Raw genomic sequence first — 18,405 nt, 5'->3', positions numbered from 1 at the left:
GAGATTAAGAGTGCCTCATAGATCTCAGTCAAACAAGAGGGCCTCTAGGAAGCTTAAGAGTGTTTCCCTCAGCCCTTTCAGCAGGAGTCCAAGATAAAGAATGGCTTATCTCAAAGAGATCTGTAGGTGCACTTTTCATCTAAGGGAGTGAACCCAGTGAGATTCACAGACAACTCATAAAATTTTAGAGCAAATTATATGAACAGAAACACTACCACCTTAGACTTAAAGGGATAGAGACAATACAGAAATGGAAACAAGATGTCAGACCTTCAAAATTCTACCGGTAGGGGCTTCCCTGGTGGCGCAGTGGTTGAGAGTCCGCCTGCCGATGCAGGGAATGCGGGTTCGTGCCCCGGTCCGGGAAGATCCCACATGCCGCTGAGCTGCTGGGCCCGTGAGCCATGGCCGCTGAGCCTGCGCGTCCGGAGCCTGTGCTCCGCAGCAGGAGAGGCCACAGTGGTGAGAGGCCCGCGTATTGCAAAAAAAAAAAAAAAAAAAAAAAAAAAATTCTACCGGTAGGAAGCAGACTGAGAAAACTCTTCTGCTACCTTTCCTGAAATGCTACCTTTCAACCTTTCATGAAATAGGAAAGATGGCTCAGAGGTGGGACCAAAAACACAGAGGGTAGAACCAAAAGCCATGAAGAACTTATCAAGGAACTCCTAAATTTGCCCAGCCAGATAAAACTTATTTTCTTCAGCATGTAAAAATTTTGTAGTTTGTATTCTGTATTTTGACCTCTATTTCTTCTGTTGAGCACTGAGTGGTCATTTTAATCACTATTTCCCTGTATGTAATATGTCTTTTTTTTGTTTGTTTGTTTGTTTTCTGGCTGCTTTCTTTTCGTCTTTGGTTTTCATTAGTTTGACTATAGTGTGCATAGGTGTGGTTTTCTGTGGTTTTATCCTGCTTGAATCTGTAAATTTATGTCTTTTACCATATTTGGGAAGTTTCTGCCTCTTATTTTTTTATATAAATTTATTTATTTACTTATTTATTTTTGTCTGCATTGGGTCTTCGTTGCTGTGTGCGGGCTTTCTCTAGTTGCGGCGAGCGGGGGCTACTCTTCTTTGTGGTGCACAGGCTTCTCATTGCAGTGGATTCTCTTGTTGCAGAGCACCACGGGCTCTAGGCTCACGGGCTTCAGTAGTTGTGGCACGCGGGCTCAGTAGTTGTGGCTCACGGGCTCTAGAGCGCCAGCTCAGTAGTTGTGGCGCACGGGCTTAGTTGTTCCACAGCATGTGGAATCTTCCCGGACCAGGGCTCGAACCCGTGTCCCCTGCATTGGCAGGCAGATTCTTAACCATTGTGCCACCAGGGAAGTCCATGCCTATTATTTTTAAAAATATATTTTTCTGTCCCTTTCCCCTCTCATGTCTCCTTCTGGTTCTCCAGTTACATGTATGTTAGATCTTTTTATATTGTCTTATCCATTCCTGGGACTGTATTATTTTCAATTTTTTTCTCTCTGCTTTTCAGACTGGGCAATTTCTGTTTGTCTGTCTTTACATTCATTAAGTCTTTCTGCTGTTAAGCCCACCTAGTGAATTTTTTAGTTCCAGATTATATTTTTCAGCTCTAGACTTTTCACTTGGTTATTTTTTTAAATTGAGGTATAATTGACATATAACATTATATTAGTTTCAGGTGTATAACATGATGATTCAATACTGTATATATTGTGAAATGATCACCACAATAAGTCTAGCTAACACCCATTACCATACATAATTACAGACTTTTTTCTTGTGATGACAACTTTTAAGATTTACTTTCTTAGCAACTTTCAAATAAGCAATACAGTATTATTAACTATAGTTACCATGCTGTATATTACATCCCCATGACTTATGTATTTTATAACTGGAAGTTTGTACCTTTTGACCCCTTCACGCATTTCACCCACCACCCACTCCTGGCTCTGGCAACCACCAACTGTTCTCTGTATCTGTGAGCTCTGTTTTTTTTTTTTTTTCTGTTTCTTAGACTCCACATATAAGTGAGATCATATGGAATTTTCTTTCTCTGATTTATTTCACTTAGCATAATGCCCTCAAGGTCCATCCATGTTGTTGCAAATGGCAATATTTCCTTCTTTTTTTTTTTTTTTTTTTTTTTTTTCTTTTTGCGGTATGCGGGCCTCTCACTGTTGTGGCCTCTCCCGCTGCGGAGCACAGGCTCCGGATGCGCAGGCCCAGCGGCCATGGCTCACGGGCCCAGCCGCTCCGCGGCATATGGGATCCTCCCAGACCGGGGCACGAACCCGTATCCCCTGCATCGGCAGGCGGACTCTCAACCACTGCGCCACCAGGGAGGCCCTGCTTCTTTTTTATAGCTGAATAATATTCCATTGTGTGTGTATGTGTGTGTGTGTGTATACACACACACCACGTTTTCTTTATCCATTTTTCCACTTATGGATGCTTAGGTTGATTCTATATCTTGGCTATTGTAAATAATGCTGCAGTGAACGTGGGAGTGCAGATATCTTTTTGAGTTAATGTATTCATTTTCTTTAGATAGATACCCAGAAGTGGAAGTGCTTGGTCATAACTAGTTCTGTTTTTAATTTTTTTTTTTTTTCTCTTTTTGCGGTATGCGGGCCTCTCACTGTTGTGGCCTCTCCCGTTGCGGAGCACAGGCTCCGGACGCGCAGGCCCAGCGGCCATGGCTCACGGGCCCAGCCGCTCCGCGGCATATGGGATCCTCCCAGACCGGGGCATGAACCCGTATCCCCTGCATCGGCAGGCGGACTCTCAACCACTGCGCCACCAGGGAGGCCCCTGTTTTTAATTTTTTGAGGAACTTCTATCTTGTTTTCCATAGTGACTGCACCAATTTACATTTCCACCAACAGTGCACAAGGGTTCCCTTTTTCCTGTGTTCTCACTAACACTTGTTATTTCTTGTCTTTTTGATGTTAGCCACTCTAACAGGTATGAGGTGATACCACATTGTGGTTTTGATTTGCATTTCCCTGATGATTAGTGATATTGAGCACCTTTTCATGCACATGTTGGCCATCTGTATATCTCTTTGGAGAAATGTCTGTTCAGATCCTCTGCCCGTTTTTTAATCAGATTTTTTGGGGTTTTTTGCTGTTGAGTTGTATGCGTTTTTTATATATTTTGGATATTAACCCCTTATCAGATATATGATTTGCAAATATTTTTTCCCATTCAGTAGGCTGCTGTGTCATTTTGTTGAAGGTTTCATTTGCTGTGCATAAGATTTTTACTTTGGTATATTCCCACTTGTTTATTTTTGGTTTTTGTTGCCTTTGCTTTTGGTGTCAAATCCAAAAATCCATCTCCAAGACTTATGTCAAGGAGGTTACCACCTATGTTTTCATCTAGGAGTTGTATGATTTCTGATCTTATGTTCTAGTCTTTAATCCATTTTGAGTTAACTTTTGCATGTAGTATAAGATAGTGCTCCAGTTTCATTCCTTTGCATGTGGCAGTCCAGTTTTCCCAACACCATATATTGAAGAGACTGTCCTTTCCCCATTTTATATTCTTGGCTCCTTTGTCATAAGTTAATTGACCGTATATGTGTGGGTTGATTTCTGGGCTTTCTGTTCTGTTGATCTATATATTTGTTTTTATACCACAATCGAGTTACTTAATACATTCATCACCTCACAGAGTTGCTTCATTTGAGTGTGTGTGTGTGTGTGTGTGGTGAGAACACTAAAGTTAATTTTTGTATATGGTGTGAGATGTGGGTCAGGGTTTGTTTTTTTCCTCCAAAACTCATATCCATTTGTTCCAGCACAATTTTTTAAAAAGACTTTTCCTTTCCCCCGTTGAATCACTTTGGCACCTTTGTCAAAAACGAGTTGTCCATATGTGTGCAGATCTGTGTCTGGATTCTCTATTCTGTTCCATTGATATATGTGTCTGTACTTAGATCAGTAGCACACTGTCTGATTATTGTAGCTTTAAAGTAAGTCTTAACATTACGTAGTATAAATCCTCCATGCTAATCCTTGCTTTGTGTATTCTAGTTCCTTTGCATAGCCATATAAACTTTTAACATCTCCCTGTCAATTTTTACCAAAAAGTTGACAAATAATTGGCTGAACAAGTAGAAGACAAATGAGTAAAGTGATATAAAATATCAACAGCACTCAATCAAGTTGATTTATATATTATAACTGCACCCACCAATAGCTGAATATGCATGCCTTTCCAGGGACACATGAAACGTTCTTCTGGATAGAACATATGTTGAAATCATACAGAGTATGTTTTCTGACCACTATGGAATTAAATTAAAATTGGCCAAAAAAAAAGGCATCAAGAGAAAATGGCTACATTTTTGAAGACTAAATGAAAACAGCAGTAGAGGGAGCTATGTAAAATGGAAAAAAAATGTACATGCTTCCTTCTAAAAGTTATAAAACACAAATTCCCATTAAAATGAGCAACAAAATAGGATCAAGTTCAAATCCTGTACAGAAATATTTTTTTACATCTTTATTGGAGTATAATTGTTTTACAATGGTGTGCTAGTCTCTGCTTTATAACAAAGTGAATCAGTTATACATATACATATGTTCCCATATCTCTTCCCTCTTGCGTCTCCCTCCCTCCCACCCTCCCTATCCCATGCCTCTAGGTGGTCACAAAGCACCGAGCTGATCTCCCTGTGCTAACACATATATATGGAATTTAAGAAAAAAAATGTCATGAAGAACCTAGGGGTAAGACAGGAATAAAGACACAGACCTACTAGAGAATGGACTTGAGGATATGGGGAGGGGGAAGGGTAAACTGTGACAAAGAAATATTATTTTAAAAAATGAAAGACTAAGTGTTGTACACAATGAATAGCAGAAATTTCCAATTAGATATTTGTATTCTGTACATTATGTATAAGTAGGTATTTACTAGGCATACCCTATGGGATATTATGGTAAAAATTACTAAAAACAATTTTCTATCTATCTCTTCCCTATCCCCCCACGCTGACCATGTCACCCTGAACGGGATTGTGTTGTTACAGGTGTCAGTGTCCTTTGAGGACGTGACTGTGGACTTCAGCAGGGAGGAGTGGCAGCAGCTGGATTCTACTCAAAGGCGCCTGTACCAGGACGTGATGCTGGAGAACTATAGCCACCTCCTCTCACTGGGTAAGCAGAGCCACTCTGTGAACCTACAAGGACCTTGTTATGGGTAAAATTGTGCCCCCCCCCAAGGAAAATATGTTGAAGTCCTAACCCCCACTACTTCTGAATGTGACCTTATTTAGAAATAGGGTCTTTCCAGAAGTAATCAAGCAAAAACAGGGTCATTAGATGGGCCCTAATCCAATATGCCTCGCATCCTTATAAAAAAGGGACATCTAGACACAGAGACACAGAAACACAGAGGGAAGGCAATGTGAAGACATACAAGGAAAAGATGACCATGTGACTGGAGTGATGCATCTATAGGACAAGAAATGCCTGAGGCCACGAGAAGCCAGGAGTGAGGCATGGAACAGTTCCCTCCCTAGCACCTTCAAAAAGAGCATGGCCCTGCTTACACCTTGATTTCAGACTTCTGGCCTTCAAAACTTCAAGACAATAAATTTCTGTTGTTCTGAGCCACCCAGTTCGTGGTACTTTGTTACAACAGCCCTAGGAAACTAGCACAGCTTTCTGTACTGGGAAGTGGGGTGCTGCCGTAACAAATACCTACAAAAACCATGGAGGTGGCTTTGGAATTGGGCAATGGGTAGAGGCTGGCAAGATTTTCGGGTGCTTGACAGAAAATGTCTAGATTGCCTCAGAGAAACTGTTGGTAGAAATAGGAGTGTTAAAGGTGTTTTTGGTGAGGTCTCAGATGGAAGTGAGGAACATATAATTGGAAACTGGTGGAAAGGTGATTCTTATTATAAAGTGGCAGAGAATTTGGCTGAATTGTGTTCTCTTGGGTAGAAAACAGAAGTCGTGAGTGATGAATTTGGATATTTAGCTGAGGAGATTTCTAAGCAAAGTGTTAAAGGCAGGGCTTGGTTTCTGCTTCATACTTACAGTAAAATGCTAGAGGAAAGAGAGAAATTGAAGAAGAAATTGTTAGTAAAAAGGAACTAGAATATGAAGATTTGGAAAATTCTTAGCCTATCCATTACTGCAAAATATAAGAAGGTGTACTCTGAAAAGAGCACCAAGGGTGTGGCTGGACAACCAGTTGCTAAAAAGATTAGGTATATGATTTGTGGATCCAGTTAACTATCTCAGGAGAAATGCTGCCAGCTTGGGCTGAAGAGGACGGAGGCAGGGAAAAAGGAAGGAAGGCTGGGGTTCTGGGATTCTACAGACAGGAAACAGTCCAGTAAAGCTATTTGGCTGTGAACACCCTTCAAGAAAAGGGATGAATGACCCCCAGATGGTTCAGAAGCCAGCAGGGCTGTCACTGCCATCACACACCCAGAGGGCACAGACTGGGAAGATGCAGGGTGACTGACTGTCATCTCTTTGTTTCCAGAAGGTAAGCCACCTAATTGGTTCCAGAGCTAAGAGGGCAGGGCCACCACCCAGGTGTGAGGTCGCCACATCTGATCTGAGGTCACACCTCTTAACATGCTCTCTTGAACACTCTTCAACTGTCCCTTATGGTACTTGTTGACTATCAATTTTGAGCCAGTATTTAGCCTTAGACGGAGCTTACCACCCACTTTGGGCACATTCTCAAGCAACACGACTCTGGGAGGACCCAGTCTCAGTGCTCCAAGGGCGGCTCCTGGCCTCACACCATCCACAGGCTGGGCCTCCATCATAAGGACTTGGGCCCCTTACGAGCAGCACTGAGAGGCAGATGTTGCCCCTCCTTTTGTTTATGGAAGAGCCAGACACAAACACTTACTCTTCAAGACCTTAGAAGGGATATCTCAACATATCCCACACCACTGGACCCCTAGAAATTTCACTGCGATAGAAGGCCCCTAAATTTTTGTCAGATTTATTTCCCACCTTCTGCCACACAAATGTCTTATCCATAAGTCTAGAGTAGTTGCTCCTCCTTGCTCACTAGGTCTAATGAGCATAGTATCATCCATATAATGGACCGATGTGATGTCCTGTGGAAGGGAAAGTTGATCAAGATCCCTGCAGACTAAATTATGACATAGGACTGGAGAGTTGATCTGCCTCTGAGGTAGGATAGTGAAGGTGTATAGCTGGCCTTGCTAATGGAGAGAAAACTGCTTCTGCTGGTCTTGACTAACAGGTATTGTTTTTTAAAAAAAGCATTTGCCAGATAAATAGCTACATACCCGGTATCAAGGAGTGCGTTCATTTGCTCAAGCAACAAAACCATATCTGGTACAGCAGCTTCTGTTGGAGTCACTACCAGGTTGAGTTTGTGATAATCTACTATCTTCTGCACAGGCCAAATAGGCACGGTGAATAGGGATGTAGTGCAACCATTACCCTGCATCCTCCAGGTCCTTGATGGGGGCAGTAATCTCTGCAGTCCTTCAGGAATGCGGTACTGCTTTCGGTTTACCATTTTCCAAGTTTGAGGCAGTTCTAGTGGCTTCCACTTGGCATTTCACACCATAAAACACCTCACTCCATAGGTCAGGAAACCAATATGGGGATACTGCCTGTTGCTGAGTATGTGTATTCCAATTATGCATTCCTGGACCAGAGAAATAACCACAAGATGGGTTTGGGGATCCACTGAGCCCACTGTGTGTGATGGACCTGAGCGAAAACTCCATTGATCACTTCACTTTTATAAGCCCCTACGCTGTCTGCTGGGCCACAGTGATGTTTTGGGTCTTTTGGAATTAGTGTCAGTTCAGTGCCAGGGTCCAGTGATATCTGGTAAGCCTCATTGTTTTTTTCCCCAACGCACAGGTACCCTGTAAAGGGCTATAGGTCCCTTTAGGGGAGATTGGGAGAAAGGTTAGTAGTATAAATTTTTGGCAGCGTCATGGGTTCCTTCCTTCAGGGACCCAGCCTCCCCTTCACTCAAAAGTGTTCATTCCGGGTATATAAACTGACTCAAGTCTGAGAATTGATTGAGGAGCCAGGACTCTGTGTTTTGATGTTTCAAGTTAGACTTCTGTTCACTTGACCTAGGACTCTTCTCCTCATACAGATCAAGTAAGAATTTAGTAGATTGCCCACCTGTTTCTTTTCTAGGGATGTCAGGATCAACTAGCCAACCCCATAGATCTCTGTGAATTGGACTGGGTATTTTGTTTGTTTGTTTGTTTTTTTGGCAGCGCAGAAAGTTTGGTTTATTTCTAATGTATATTAAAGATATGTATGCATTTTTTCCTATTTGACAGTAGTATGGTATATGAGAAAGAAGTCTAAATCTTCACCCAGCCACTTGTTGAGTGAATAACTAAGCCTCTTACTGGCTATGTGATTTTGGAATTTTACCTCTCTGAGCCTCAGTTGCCTTATCTAAAGGGACTAAGAGGAGAGTTATTTTGAAGATGAAATGAATGAATTTATCTAAAGTGCCTAGGGCAGTGTCTGGTACATAATGAATACTCAGTATTCTTTTATTTCCCCTTTCCTTGCTCTTAATTTGTTGATATGTCTGTCTGTGAGCAGATGAACCACTCTGTAACAGGTGTTATATTTAATGCTATTCCCCCTATTCTCATATAGTGTTAGAGAGAAGGATAGAGAGGTATAGACATATAACACATAAATATATGAGTATGTAGCATAGTTTCATAAATATCTGAAAACTGTTCTTTGCTAAATGTTCGTATACTGGTTTTGTCCTGCTTTTCTTAGACTGTCCTAACTCTGCTGCCTTGAAAGAAGGTTATCTCTTAAATAATGGAACACTAAGATAAAGGTTTGTTTTGAAAGATGTCTGAAGTCTAATGAGTAGGAGAATGAATTAAAACAGTATTATAAAAACTTCTACTCTTATGTGTGAATCGGACTTTTCTGATTACTGCTTTGACCCTGTGGTAACCGCATCCACCTTGCCTTTGACAACTCAGTGCCTCCGTTTGGCCCCTGCCACCCCAGGATCCAATTACTCCCATTGCATTTAGGTTTCCCAGTTCACTGGCAGAAGTTCCCACTGAAATTTCTGACCTACAGCAAAGAGCAATCACAGATTACCCGGGGCCCCTTCACAAATTTATTAGTCACAGTCATCCTGACAGGTGTGCCTCTGGACCCTCCCAGTGTGAGTGAGCAGACCTTCCACGATAAATCCACTCTAACATTCCAATCTCCCTAAGCCTTTGGATGCCTTCCTCTGTAGTACACCAAAGTAGTCCTGGCAATTCAGCTGCATTTAGTGTGGGCCATGTTTTGGTCCATGTTTCAACCAACCAGCCAAACACACTGTTTCAGCCCTTCCTAACCCCTCAAGTGGCAACATTACATTCAGAATCTGCTTAGTGTACACATATCAATAATTTTGGCCTGATCCAACTTTATGTTCTTTCCATTATCCCACACTCTTAATATCCATTTCCACACATATTCCCCCGATTTCTGTCCGTATAGATTGAACAAATCATGCTGTTCTTTTGGAGTATCTCACACCTCCTCATGGGTCACACTCTGTACCTCACCCTTGGGCCTTGATGAGACTTAAGTCTAGTTATAGGTCTGGAAGCAAAGAAGGGTGGTAGGCATAGGTCCTGAGGGGAACCAGCAGTACCTTACAAGGCAAGTCCCTCAGGGGAGCCCACTGCAGGCTCCTCTGGCAGAGGAGGGTTAAACTTCTCAGTTGAGGGTAAAAGGGCTGCTTCTACTGGCAAAGGCTCATCTGAATTTAGAAGTTCAGTGTCCTCATATGTCTCCATTCCAGTTTTCAGGATCCTGTTCCTTCCTCATCAATGCTCTCCTTTAACAGCAGACACTCTGTGAGGTTGGGAATTCAATTTGTGTTGTAATTTAGCCACTCACAGGATGAGACTCCGGGTTTGGTTTTCAGCCATCTCAGCTCTGCAGCTACAGGAGCTAAGGGTTACTTTCAGGACAGACAGAGAAATTTTCAGGTCACTTACACGATGCGTGATCTGGAAAATCAAATCCCTGAGCTCATCCTTTTCTTTCCCCACTTCATCCAGCACAATTAGGAGCAACCAGGCAATCTTATTATACTTGGAAGTTTGACAAAAATTTCCAAGGTATCAAATACAAGGTTATCCAGAACCTCACTTCTTATAAGCATTTGATTAGGAGTATCCAGTGTTGATATTTTGGATATCTCTATTGCCATGTCACACCAGGGACTATTAGTGCCCTCCTTACTACTGAAATAGAGTCATTAGTGCTTTTGAATCTAATCAGAATAAGGAACCAATTCCAGAAATCCCATAACTAATTCAGAAAACCCATCCTTGAGATTCTGTTCCTCTAGAGCCCCTCTCAGTACCAAACTCTGTATTATGGTTCTGCAGAGAAATAGAACCAATAGGATACGGGTATATACATATAGAGAGTATACACATACGTGCATGCGCACGTGTGTACATAAATACAGAGTAGGGGGGAGAGATTTATTTTAAGGAACCAGCTCACCCAGTTGTGGGGACTGGCAAGCCTGAAGGGCAGGCCAACAGGCTGGAAATTCAGGTGAGTTGATGTCGAACTTTTGAATCTGAAATCCACAGGGCAGGCCACGGACTGCAATCTAGGCAGATTTCTTATGTCGCAGTCCTGAAGCAGAATTCCTTTTTCCACTACCCCGTTCTTTGCTCCCTTTGCTCTCAGCAAGCACCTCAGCTGGTTGTGGTTTTTTACCAAGTGGGATGACCCAAAACTTTATTCCTGAAGGGTCTGGCCCATTAGTAGTGCTGCCTGAGTTGAACTGTTGTAGTTTTCCATTGACTTTAATCACAGGGCTTGATAGTATGCCTTATGGGGTCTCCTGTATTCTAGACATACTCTTCTTTACCTCCATCATGATATAGCAATCCAATTTCCCCTTGGTAGTCAAGATCAACCACCACAGCCAGCACAGTTACTCCCTTCTTTGTCTGTTGATTCAGAGGCATGAAAAGACCAAGATGTCCAGGTGGCAGACTTAACTTCCAGTTCAATGGAATCATTGTTGTGTCTCTCGGTGGAAGTGTTCCTCCCTTTGGAACTAAAACGTATAGAACAGCAGAGCATAAGTTTGCCGGTACAGGAAGCAAAATTTTTGCAAATGGGTCACTAGTGGTAATAGTAAGTGGTGCCACTCCTGGCCTGGGGCCGAGTGGGTGGGGCTACCACCCTGGTGGGCTTGGAGGACAGAGTGTTGTACCCATGAGAATTATTGTGAAGCCTTAAAATCTAATGGAATTTGCCCTGCTAAGTTTCAGACTTGCTTGAGACCTCCCATCCCCTTTTTTTTTTTTTTTTTTTTTTTTTTTGCCGTACGCGGGCCCCTCACTGTTGTGGCCTCTCCTGTTGTGGAGCACAGGCCCCGGACGTGCAGCCTCAGCGGCCATGGCTCACGGGCCTAGCCGCTCCGCGGCATGTGGGATCTTCCCGGACCGGGGCATGAAACCATGTCCCCTGCATTGGCAGGCGGACTCTCAACCACTGCACCACCAGGGAAGCCCTCCCATCCCTTTTTAAATTCTAATTTCTCCCTTTTGGAATGGGAGTATCTATCCTCTGCCTGTTCTACCACTGTATTTTGGAAGCAGATAACTCATGTGTTTCCACAGGTTTGCATGGAGAGGAATGTTGTCCCAGAATGACTCATACTCAAGTCTCACCTGTAAGATTTGGATGATTTAGATGATGTGATTTGAGACTTTGAGTTGGCGTTTAGATGAGATTTTAGACATAAGAGTTGATGCTGGGATGATTAAGACTTTGGGGGATACTGGGATGGGGTTAGTGTATTTTGCATATGGGAAGGACATGAATTTGGGGGCATCAGAGGGCCGGCTCTTATGGGTTGAATTGTGTCCCCTCAAAAAAAAGATATGTTGAAATCTTAACCCCCAGTACCTCAGAATGTGCCCTTATTTGCAAGTAGTAATCTTTACAGAGGGGATCAAGTTAAGATGAGGTCATTGGTGTGGGCCCTAATTGAGTGGTATCCTTACAAAAAAGGGAAATTTGGGCACTGAAATAGGCACACACAGAGGGAAGACAATGAGAAGAGACGCACAGGGAGAAGACAGCCATGGGACTGGAGTAAAATGCATTTACAAGCCAAGGAGTGCTAAAGATTTTTGGCAAGCACAAGTGCTAGAAGATGCAAGGAAGGATTCTCCCCTATATCTGCCAGAGAGAACATGACCCTGCTAACACCTTGATTTGAGATTTCTAGCCTCCAGAAATATGAGACAATACCTTCCTATTGTTTTAAGCCACCCAGTTTTCAGTACTTTGTTAGAGCAGCCCTAGGGAACTAACACAGAACCTCAGAGAGGCTGCTTCCATCCTCAGCTGCTGAGTGCTCTGGGGCATCTGAAGTGTGTGATGGTGTCATCCTTGATTGGTCTGAGATTCTTCAGTCCCTTTGCACCTTTGCACTTATTACCCTTTTCCCAATGAAACGTGGTCACTTTTCCAAAGAACAAATGGAAAGCAATTAGCTGGACCCCATTTTCTATCATTTCCTGTTAACAGGGTGTGAAATTCCCAAGCCAGAGGTCATCTTCAAGTTGGAGCAAGGAGAGGAGCCTTGGACGTTGGAGGAGGAAACCCCACATCAGAGCTGCTCAGGTGAGCGAGTGTGATCCGAGCAGAAGGGAGACATGGAAATACTTGAGGCTGATACTTTTAAAAGGCTATGATTGCTACCCTTCTTTTTTTTAACATCTTTATTGGAGTATACTCCAATTGCTTTACAATGGTGTGTTAGTTTCTGCTTTATAACACAGTGAATCAGCTATACATATACATATGTTCCCATATCTCTTCCCTCTTGAGTCTCCCTCCCTCCCACCCTCCCTATCCCACCCCTCTAGGTGGTCACAAAGCACCGAGCTGATCTCCCTGTGCTATGTGGCTGCTTCCCACTGAAGGTTCAAAACTTTAGAAACTTCTTGAAAATAGATAACATTGGCCTCTCTGGTACCAAATTGCTCTCTCCCTTTATTTCCCTTACTGTTATCAACTGTCTTCTTGGCTTGGCTTTCCTCCAGGAGAATTGCTGCAATATGTATAGTCTCGATCATATGACAGGCTTCCTCAGTATGGATCTGGTTTTCTTGGATATTCTCTCCTTCCATCACATTTTTATGCTTTAGTACCGAAACCCCACTCCCAGGGTCTTAGATCCTTATCATATACATTCAGGTTTTAATGGATTTTCCATCTTTGAAGATCAGTTGGTTGCCTCACTCCTGTTCTCCCTGGTGCCCTTTCACCTTCTTCTCCATCTCATTTTCATCTTCTCACTCTAAGATACCAATAAACTGTCATCACCTCAACCAGCCTCACCTTCTTTTCTCTTTGTAGGTATTGCCTTTAGATTCCTCACGTCTCTCCACCTTCCCTATCTCACGCCTCTCTCCCATCTTCTGACTTTATGATCACTGTCACCTAGCATTTTTTTCTTTTAAAATCAGCTTTATTAAGGTATAATTTACATACCATAAAATGTATCCATTTTAGGAGTACGGTTTGCTGAGTTTTGACAAAGGTACACACTGATATAAGCACCACCCCAATTATGACATATTACATTCCATCACACAGAATGCACCTTCATGCCCCTTGAAGTTAGTACTCAACACCACTTCGGCCCCAGGCAATCATTGGCATGCTTTTTGTTATTATAGATTAGATTTGTCTTTATTAGGGTTTCATATAAATGGAATCATACTGTATATACCCTTTGGGGTCTGACTTTATTTGTTCAGCATGATGATTTCGCAATTCATTCATGTTATTGAGTGTACCACTAGTTTGGAATACTATTCCGTGGTATGACTATACTGTAATTTGTTTATCTCTATACCTGTTGATGACAGGTGGTCATTGTTTGGTTATTATGAATAAAGCTGCAGTGAACATTCTGATATGTCTTTGTGTGAACATATGTTTACATTTCTCTTGGGTAAATACCTAGGAGTGGAGTTGCTGGTATAATATAATCAGTGTTTGCTTACCTTTCTTATAATTTCTTATAATTACCAAACTGTCTTCCAAAGTGGCTGTATTATTTTACCTTCCTAACAGCAATACATGAGAATTTCTGTTGCTCCAAATCCTCACCAACACTTGCTATCGTCAGTGTCTTTAATCTTTGCTATTATAGTGGATGTGTAATGGTACATCATTATGAGTTTAAGTTGCATTCCTCTGATGAGTAGTGATGTTAAGTATCTTTTCATATGCTTATTGACCATTTGTACATTTTTTGTGAGTTGTCTATTCAAATATCTTTTCCATTTTTTATTGGGTTGTTTGTCTTCTTTTTACTGAGTTTTAAGAGTTGTTTATATTTGCTCGATACAACTCCTAAACCAGATATATGTATCACTGATACTTTGATCCAATCTGTGCCTTGCAATTTTTTAAAATATTTTTTTAAACTTTTATTTTACATTGGAGTATAGCCGATTAACAATGCTGTGATAGTGTCAGGTGCACAGCAAAGTGACTCAGCCATACATATGCATGTACCCATTCTCCCCCAAACTCCCCTCCCATCCAGGCTGCCACATGACATTGAGCAAGTTCCTTGTACTATACAGTAGGTCCCTGTTGGTTATCCTTTTTAAATATAGCAGCGTATACATGTCAATCCCAAATTCCCTAACTATCCCTTCCCACCACCCTTCCCCCCACTGGTAACCATAAGTTCATTCTCTAAGTCTGTGAGTCCGTTTGTGCCTTGCAATTTTATTTTCTTACTTGTGCCTATCAAAAGGCAAATGTTTTAATTTTGATGGAGTCTAATTTATCATCTTTTTCAAACTTTTAGTATTTTTTGTGATCTGTTTAAGAAATCTTTGCCTACTACAAGGTCACAAAGATTTTCTCATATTTTCTTCTATAAGTTTTATTATTTTAGCTTTTTCAGTTTAGGTCTATGATCCATTTTGTGTGTTTAATGTAAGGATTGATGTTCATTTTTTTCAATACGATATTCAGTTGTTCTAGAACCACTTGTTGAAGAGACTTTTTTCCCACTGAATTTCCTAGGCACATTTATTAAGATCAATTGATTTCATATATGTGAACCTATTTCTGGATTCTCTATTCTGTTCAATTGATCTATATGTCTTTCTGTTTTAAAATGAAGGTTTTATTATTATTTAGGTATGGTGAGGTCAACAGATCCAGAGACAACTGCCATTGAAAATAGTTTGTAACTCACAGTTCTCAAGAGGAGGAGGCATGCCACACCACGTAGGGTCACACCAGGGAGCACCAGGGTCCATCAGGAGGTAGAAGTTGTGAGGAGGAAGCATGGGCAAGAGACTTTATTGTGATTTTCATGGAAATAATGGGTGAGCCAGAGTAATCAGGCTGGGGAGGTTTAGAATTAGCTAGTTTGAGTAATTTCAGCGGGCTCTGGGGTGTAGGGACTGTCCTTAGTTGCCTGGTACCCAGCCCTGAGGTGATTTGGTCATGGGGCTAGTGGCTCAACCTGTGAGATGGTGATGAAGGAGATAATTGGTGGATATGGGCTCTGGATTGGTTGTTTTGCATATGAAAGGTATCGTTACAGGGAAGTCATTTACTGCCTCTAGGAAATAACTAGCCCTGGGAGGGGCAGTCTCTCCAGGATCAGCAAGGCATCAGATGCCAGAGCATCAAGAACACAGAAAATAAGAAAATATAGTTAATACCCTGTCCTTTTGCCAGACCCATACTTAATTACTGTAGCTTTTATAATGAGTCTTGAAGTCAGGTAGGGTAAGTTCTCCAGCTTGGCTTTTAAAAAAAATTACTTTGGCTCTTCTAGGTCGTTTGCATTGCCATATAAATTTTATAATCAGTTTGTAATTTTTTTGAAAAAGCTTGCTGGGATTTTGGTATTAATTCTGTAGATCAATTTTAGGAGAACTGACATCTTAATAATATTGAGCCTTCTAATCCATGAATATGGCAACTTTCTACATCTATTTAGATCTTTGATTTCTTTCAGCAATGTTTTATAGCTTTCTGTTTAGACGTTTTATGTATCCTCCATTAAATTTATCCCTAAGTATTTAATGTTTTTTGATACTATTATAAATGACATTGTTTTTTTTTTTATTTTCAGGTTGTTCATTGCTAGTATAAATTGCTAGTGATTTATTTTTGTACGTTGACTTTGTATCCTGAGGCATTTCTAAATCCACCTCTTAGTTTTCTTGTAGGTTCCTTGGGGTTTTTCATGTAAGTAATCATCATCACTTTAAGGGCACTTTTACTTCTTCCTTTCCAATCTCATGATTTTTATTTCTTTTCCTTTCTTTATTTCACAGTCTAAGACCTTTAGTTCGATGTTGAATAGAAGTGTTGAGCATGGGCATGCTTGCCTTGTTCTGACATTTGGGGCAGAAAGTTCGTACCATGAAGTATGATGTTAGCTGTAGGTGTTTTGAAGCTGCCCTTTATCAGGTTATGTAAGTTCTTTCTAATCCTAGCTTATTGAAGAGGTTTTCTCTTATCATGGTTACATGTAGTATTTTGTCAAGTCCTTTTCTTCATCTTATTAGAGTGATCATATGATCACTTTTATTTTGTTAATATGTGAATTTATTTATTGATTTTCAAATGTTAAATTGACCTTGCATTTTTGAGATAAATACTAGTTGATTTTGATTTATTACCCTTATTATATCAAGGCATTGTTGGATTCTATTTACTGATTTTTAAAAAAAATATTGGCATTTTTCATGAGTGAAATTGGTTTCTAGTTTTCTCTTTTTTTGCAATATCTTTGTCAGGTTTCAGTGTTAGGGTTATGCTGGCCACACAAAAAAAAATGAGTTGTGAAGTTTTCCCTTCTCTATTTTCTGAAATAGTTTGTGTAAGATTGTTACTTCTTTTTTTACTGTTTCATGGAATTCACCAGTGAAACCATCGGGCTTGGAATTTTCTTGATGAGAAAGTTTTAATAACAAATTCAATTTCTTTAATAGACATAGGGCTATTCAGATTTTCTGTTTCATCTTTTGTCATACATAGTAAGTTGTATTTTTTAAGGAATTTGTCTGTTTCCTTTATGTTGTCTAATTTAATTCTGTCGTGGTCTGAGAAAAGAATATATTTAGCTGTTGATGGGTGTTGTGTACTAATATTATATATATATATATATAATCTCTCTATATATAGATTTAAAGTTGGTTGTGTGTGTTGTTGAGATCTGTTGCTTTATGGAATTATATTCTACTTGTTCAATCAATTATTTGTAATTATAGGGGATAAAAACTGACAAGGAGATTTTAAAGTTTATATGGATATACAAAGGACCTAGAATAGCCAACACAGTCTTGAGAAAGAAGAAAAAGTATGAAAGATTTACACTACCTAATGTTCAGATTTACTATAAAGCTACAGTAATTCAGACAGTGTAGTATTGATGTCAGGACAAATAGATATATAAATGGAACCAAAGAGAGTCCAAAAATAGACCCACACGTATGTGGACAACTGAGTTTTGAGAAAGGTGCAAATACAATTCAGTGGGAGAAAGGAACATCTTTTGAACAAATTGCACTTGAACAAATGGATATTAGTATCAAATGGAAGGAAAAAACCTTGACCCAAACCTCACACCATATACAAAAATTAACACGAGCCATAGTAGGACTGAATTGTTTCTATTGGACCAACCCATCTAACAGATCAAAACTGTTAATTCTGGCAAATATATTTTAAAAACTACTGAAGACACTGGAGAGTGACCAAAAGAACATTTTTCTAGGTCATCATATATTGAGTAATTTTGGATTGTATCTTGAACATTATCAGTGTTATGTTATAGTAACACTATATTCTGTTACACTGTTCTGTGTTTTTTCATAGTAGGCAATTAACCAGGTTATACTCAAATCGGAGTTGCTGTTTCACCTAAGGTGGATAGCAACTCAGATCTCTGTTCAGACTTCCTCTAACTTCTGACTTCTCTCCAAAATCTGCTTGCTTTTATTCACTCTACCAATACATGTTTTGTTTTGTTTTTCTAGAGCTTACAGTTACTGTCTGTAGAAGAATTTTTGTTTAGGAGGTTACTTCTCCATACTAGAAGTGGAACTCTTACAATTGATCCTTGTACATTTACCCTGTATTCTGAGACCTTGCTAATAAATTCACTCATTAATTCTAGTGAGTCTTTTTGTAAATTCCTTAAAATTTTCTGTATCCATTATCATGTCTTTTTATCATTTCCTTTTTAGTCTGCATGCCCTTTATTTTTATTTTATCTTGTTCCCAATCTGAAGGCAAAGGCTTTCAGTCTTTCAGCATTAAGTGTATTAGCTGTGGTTTTCCTTAATTAATTTGTGGTAATTTATTTTTATTCCCAG

The 18,405-nt window shown here is 40.4% G+C and overlaps 1 protein-coding gene across 1 annotated transcript; it reads left to right on the top strand.

Moving 5' to 3' along the window:
- Positions 1–250: 250 nt before the first annotated feature.
- LOC308609413 (zinc finger protein 81-like) lies at positions 251–18,176 on the top strand (the record flags this gene model as incomplete). Its single annotated transcript, XM_081223088.1, has 4 exons — positions 251–286; positions 5,014–5,140; positions 12,563–12,658; positions 18,067–18,176. The coding sequence occupies 4 exons, from the start codon at positions 251–253 to the stop codon at positions 18,102–18,104; spliced, it is 297 nt and encodes a 98-aa protein (XP_081079214.1). The 3' UTR covers positions 18,105–18,176.
- Between the last annotated feature and the right edge of the window lie 229 nt (positions 18,177–18,405).

The sequence above is a fragment of the Mesoplodon bidens genome (assembly GCF_964165515.1).
Source record: "Mesoplodon bidens genome assembly, chromosome: X".
NCBI classification, from domain to species: Eukaryota; Metazoa; Chordata; class Mammalia; order Artiodactyla; family Ziphiidae; genus Mesoplodon; species Mesoplodon bidens.
The sequence above is the reverse complement of the archived record's forward strand: the minus strand, read 5'-3'. Positions and strand labels throughout refer to the sequence as shown.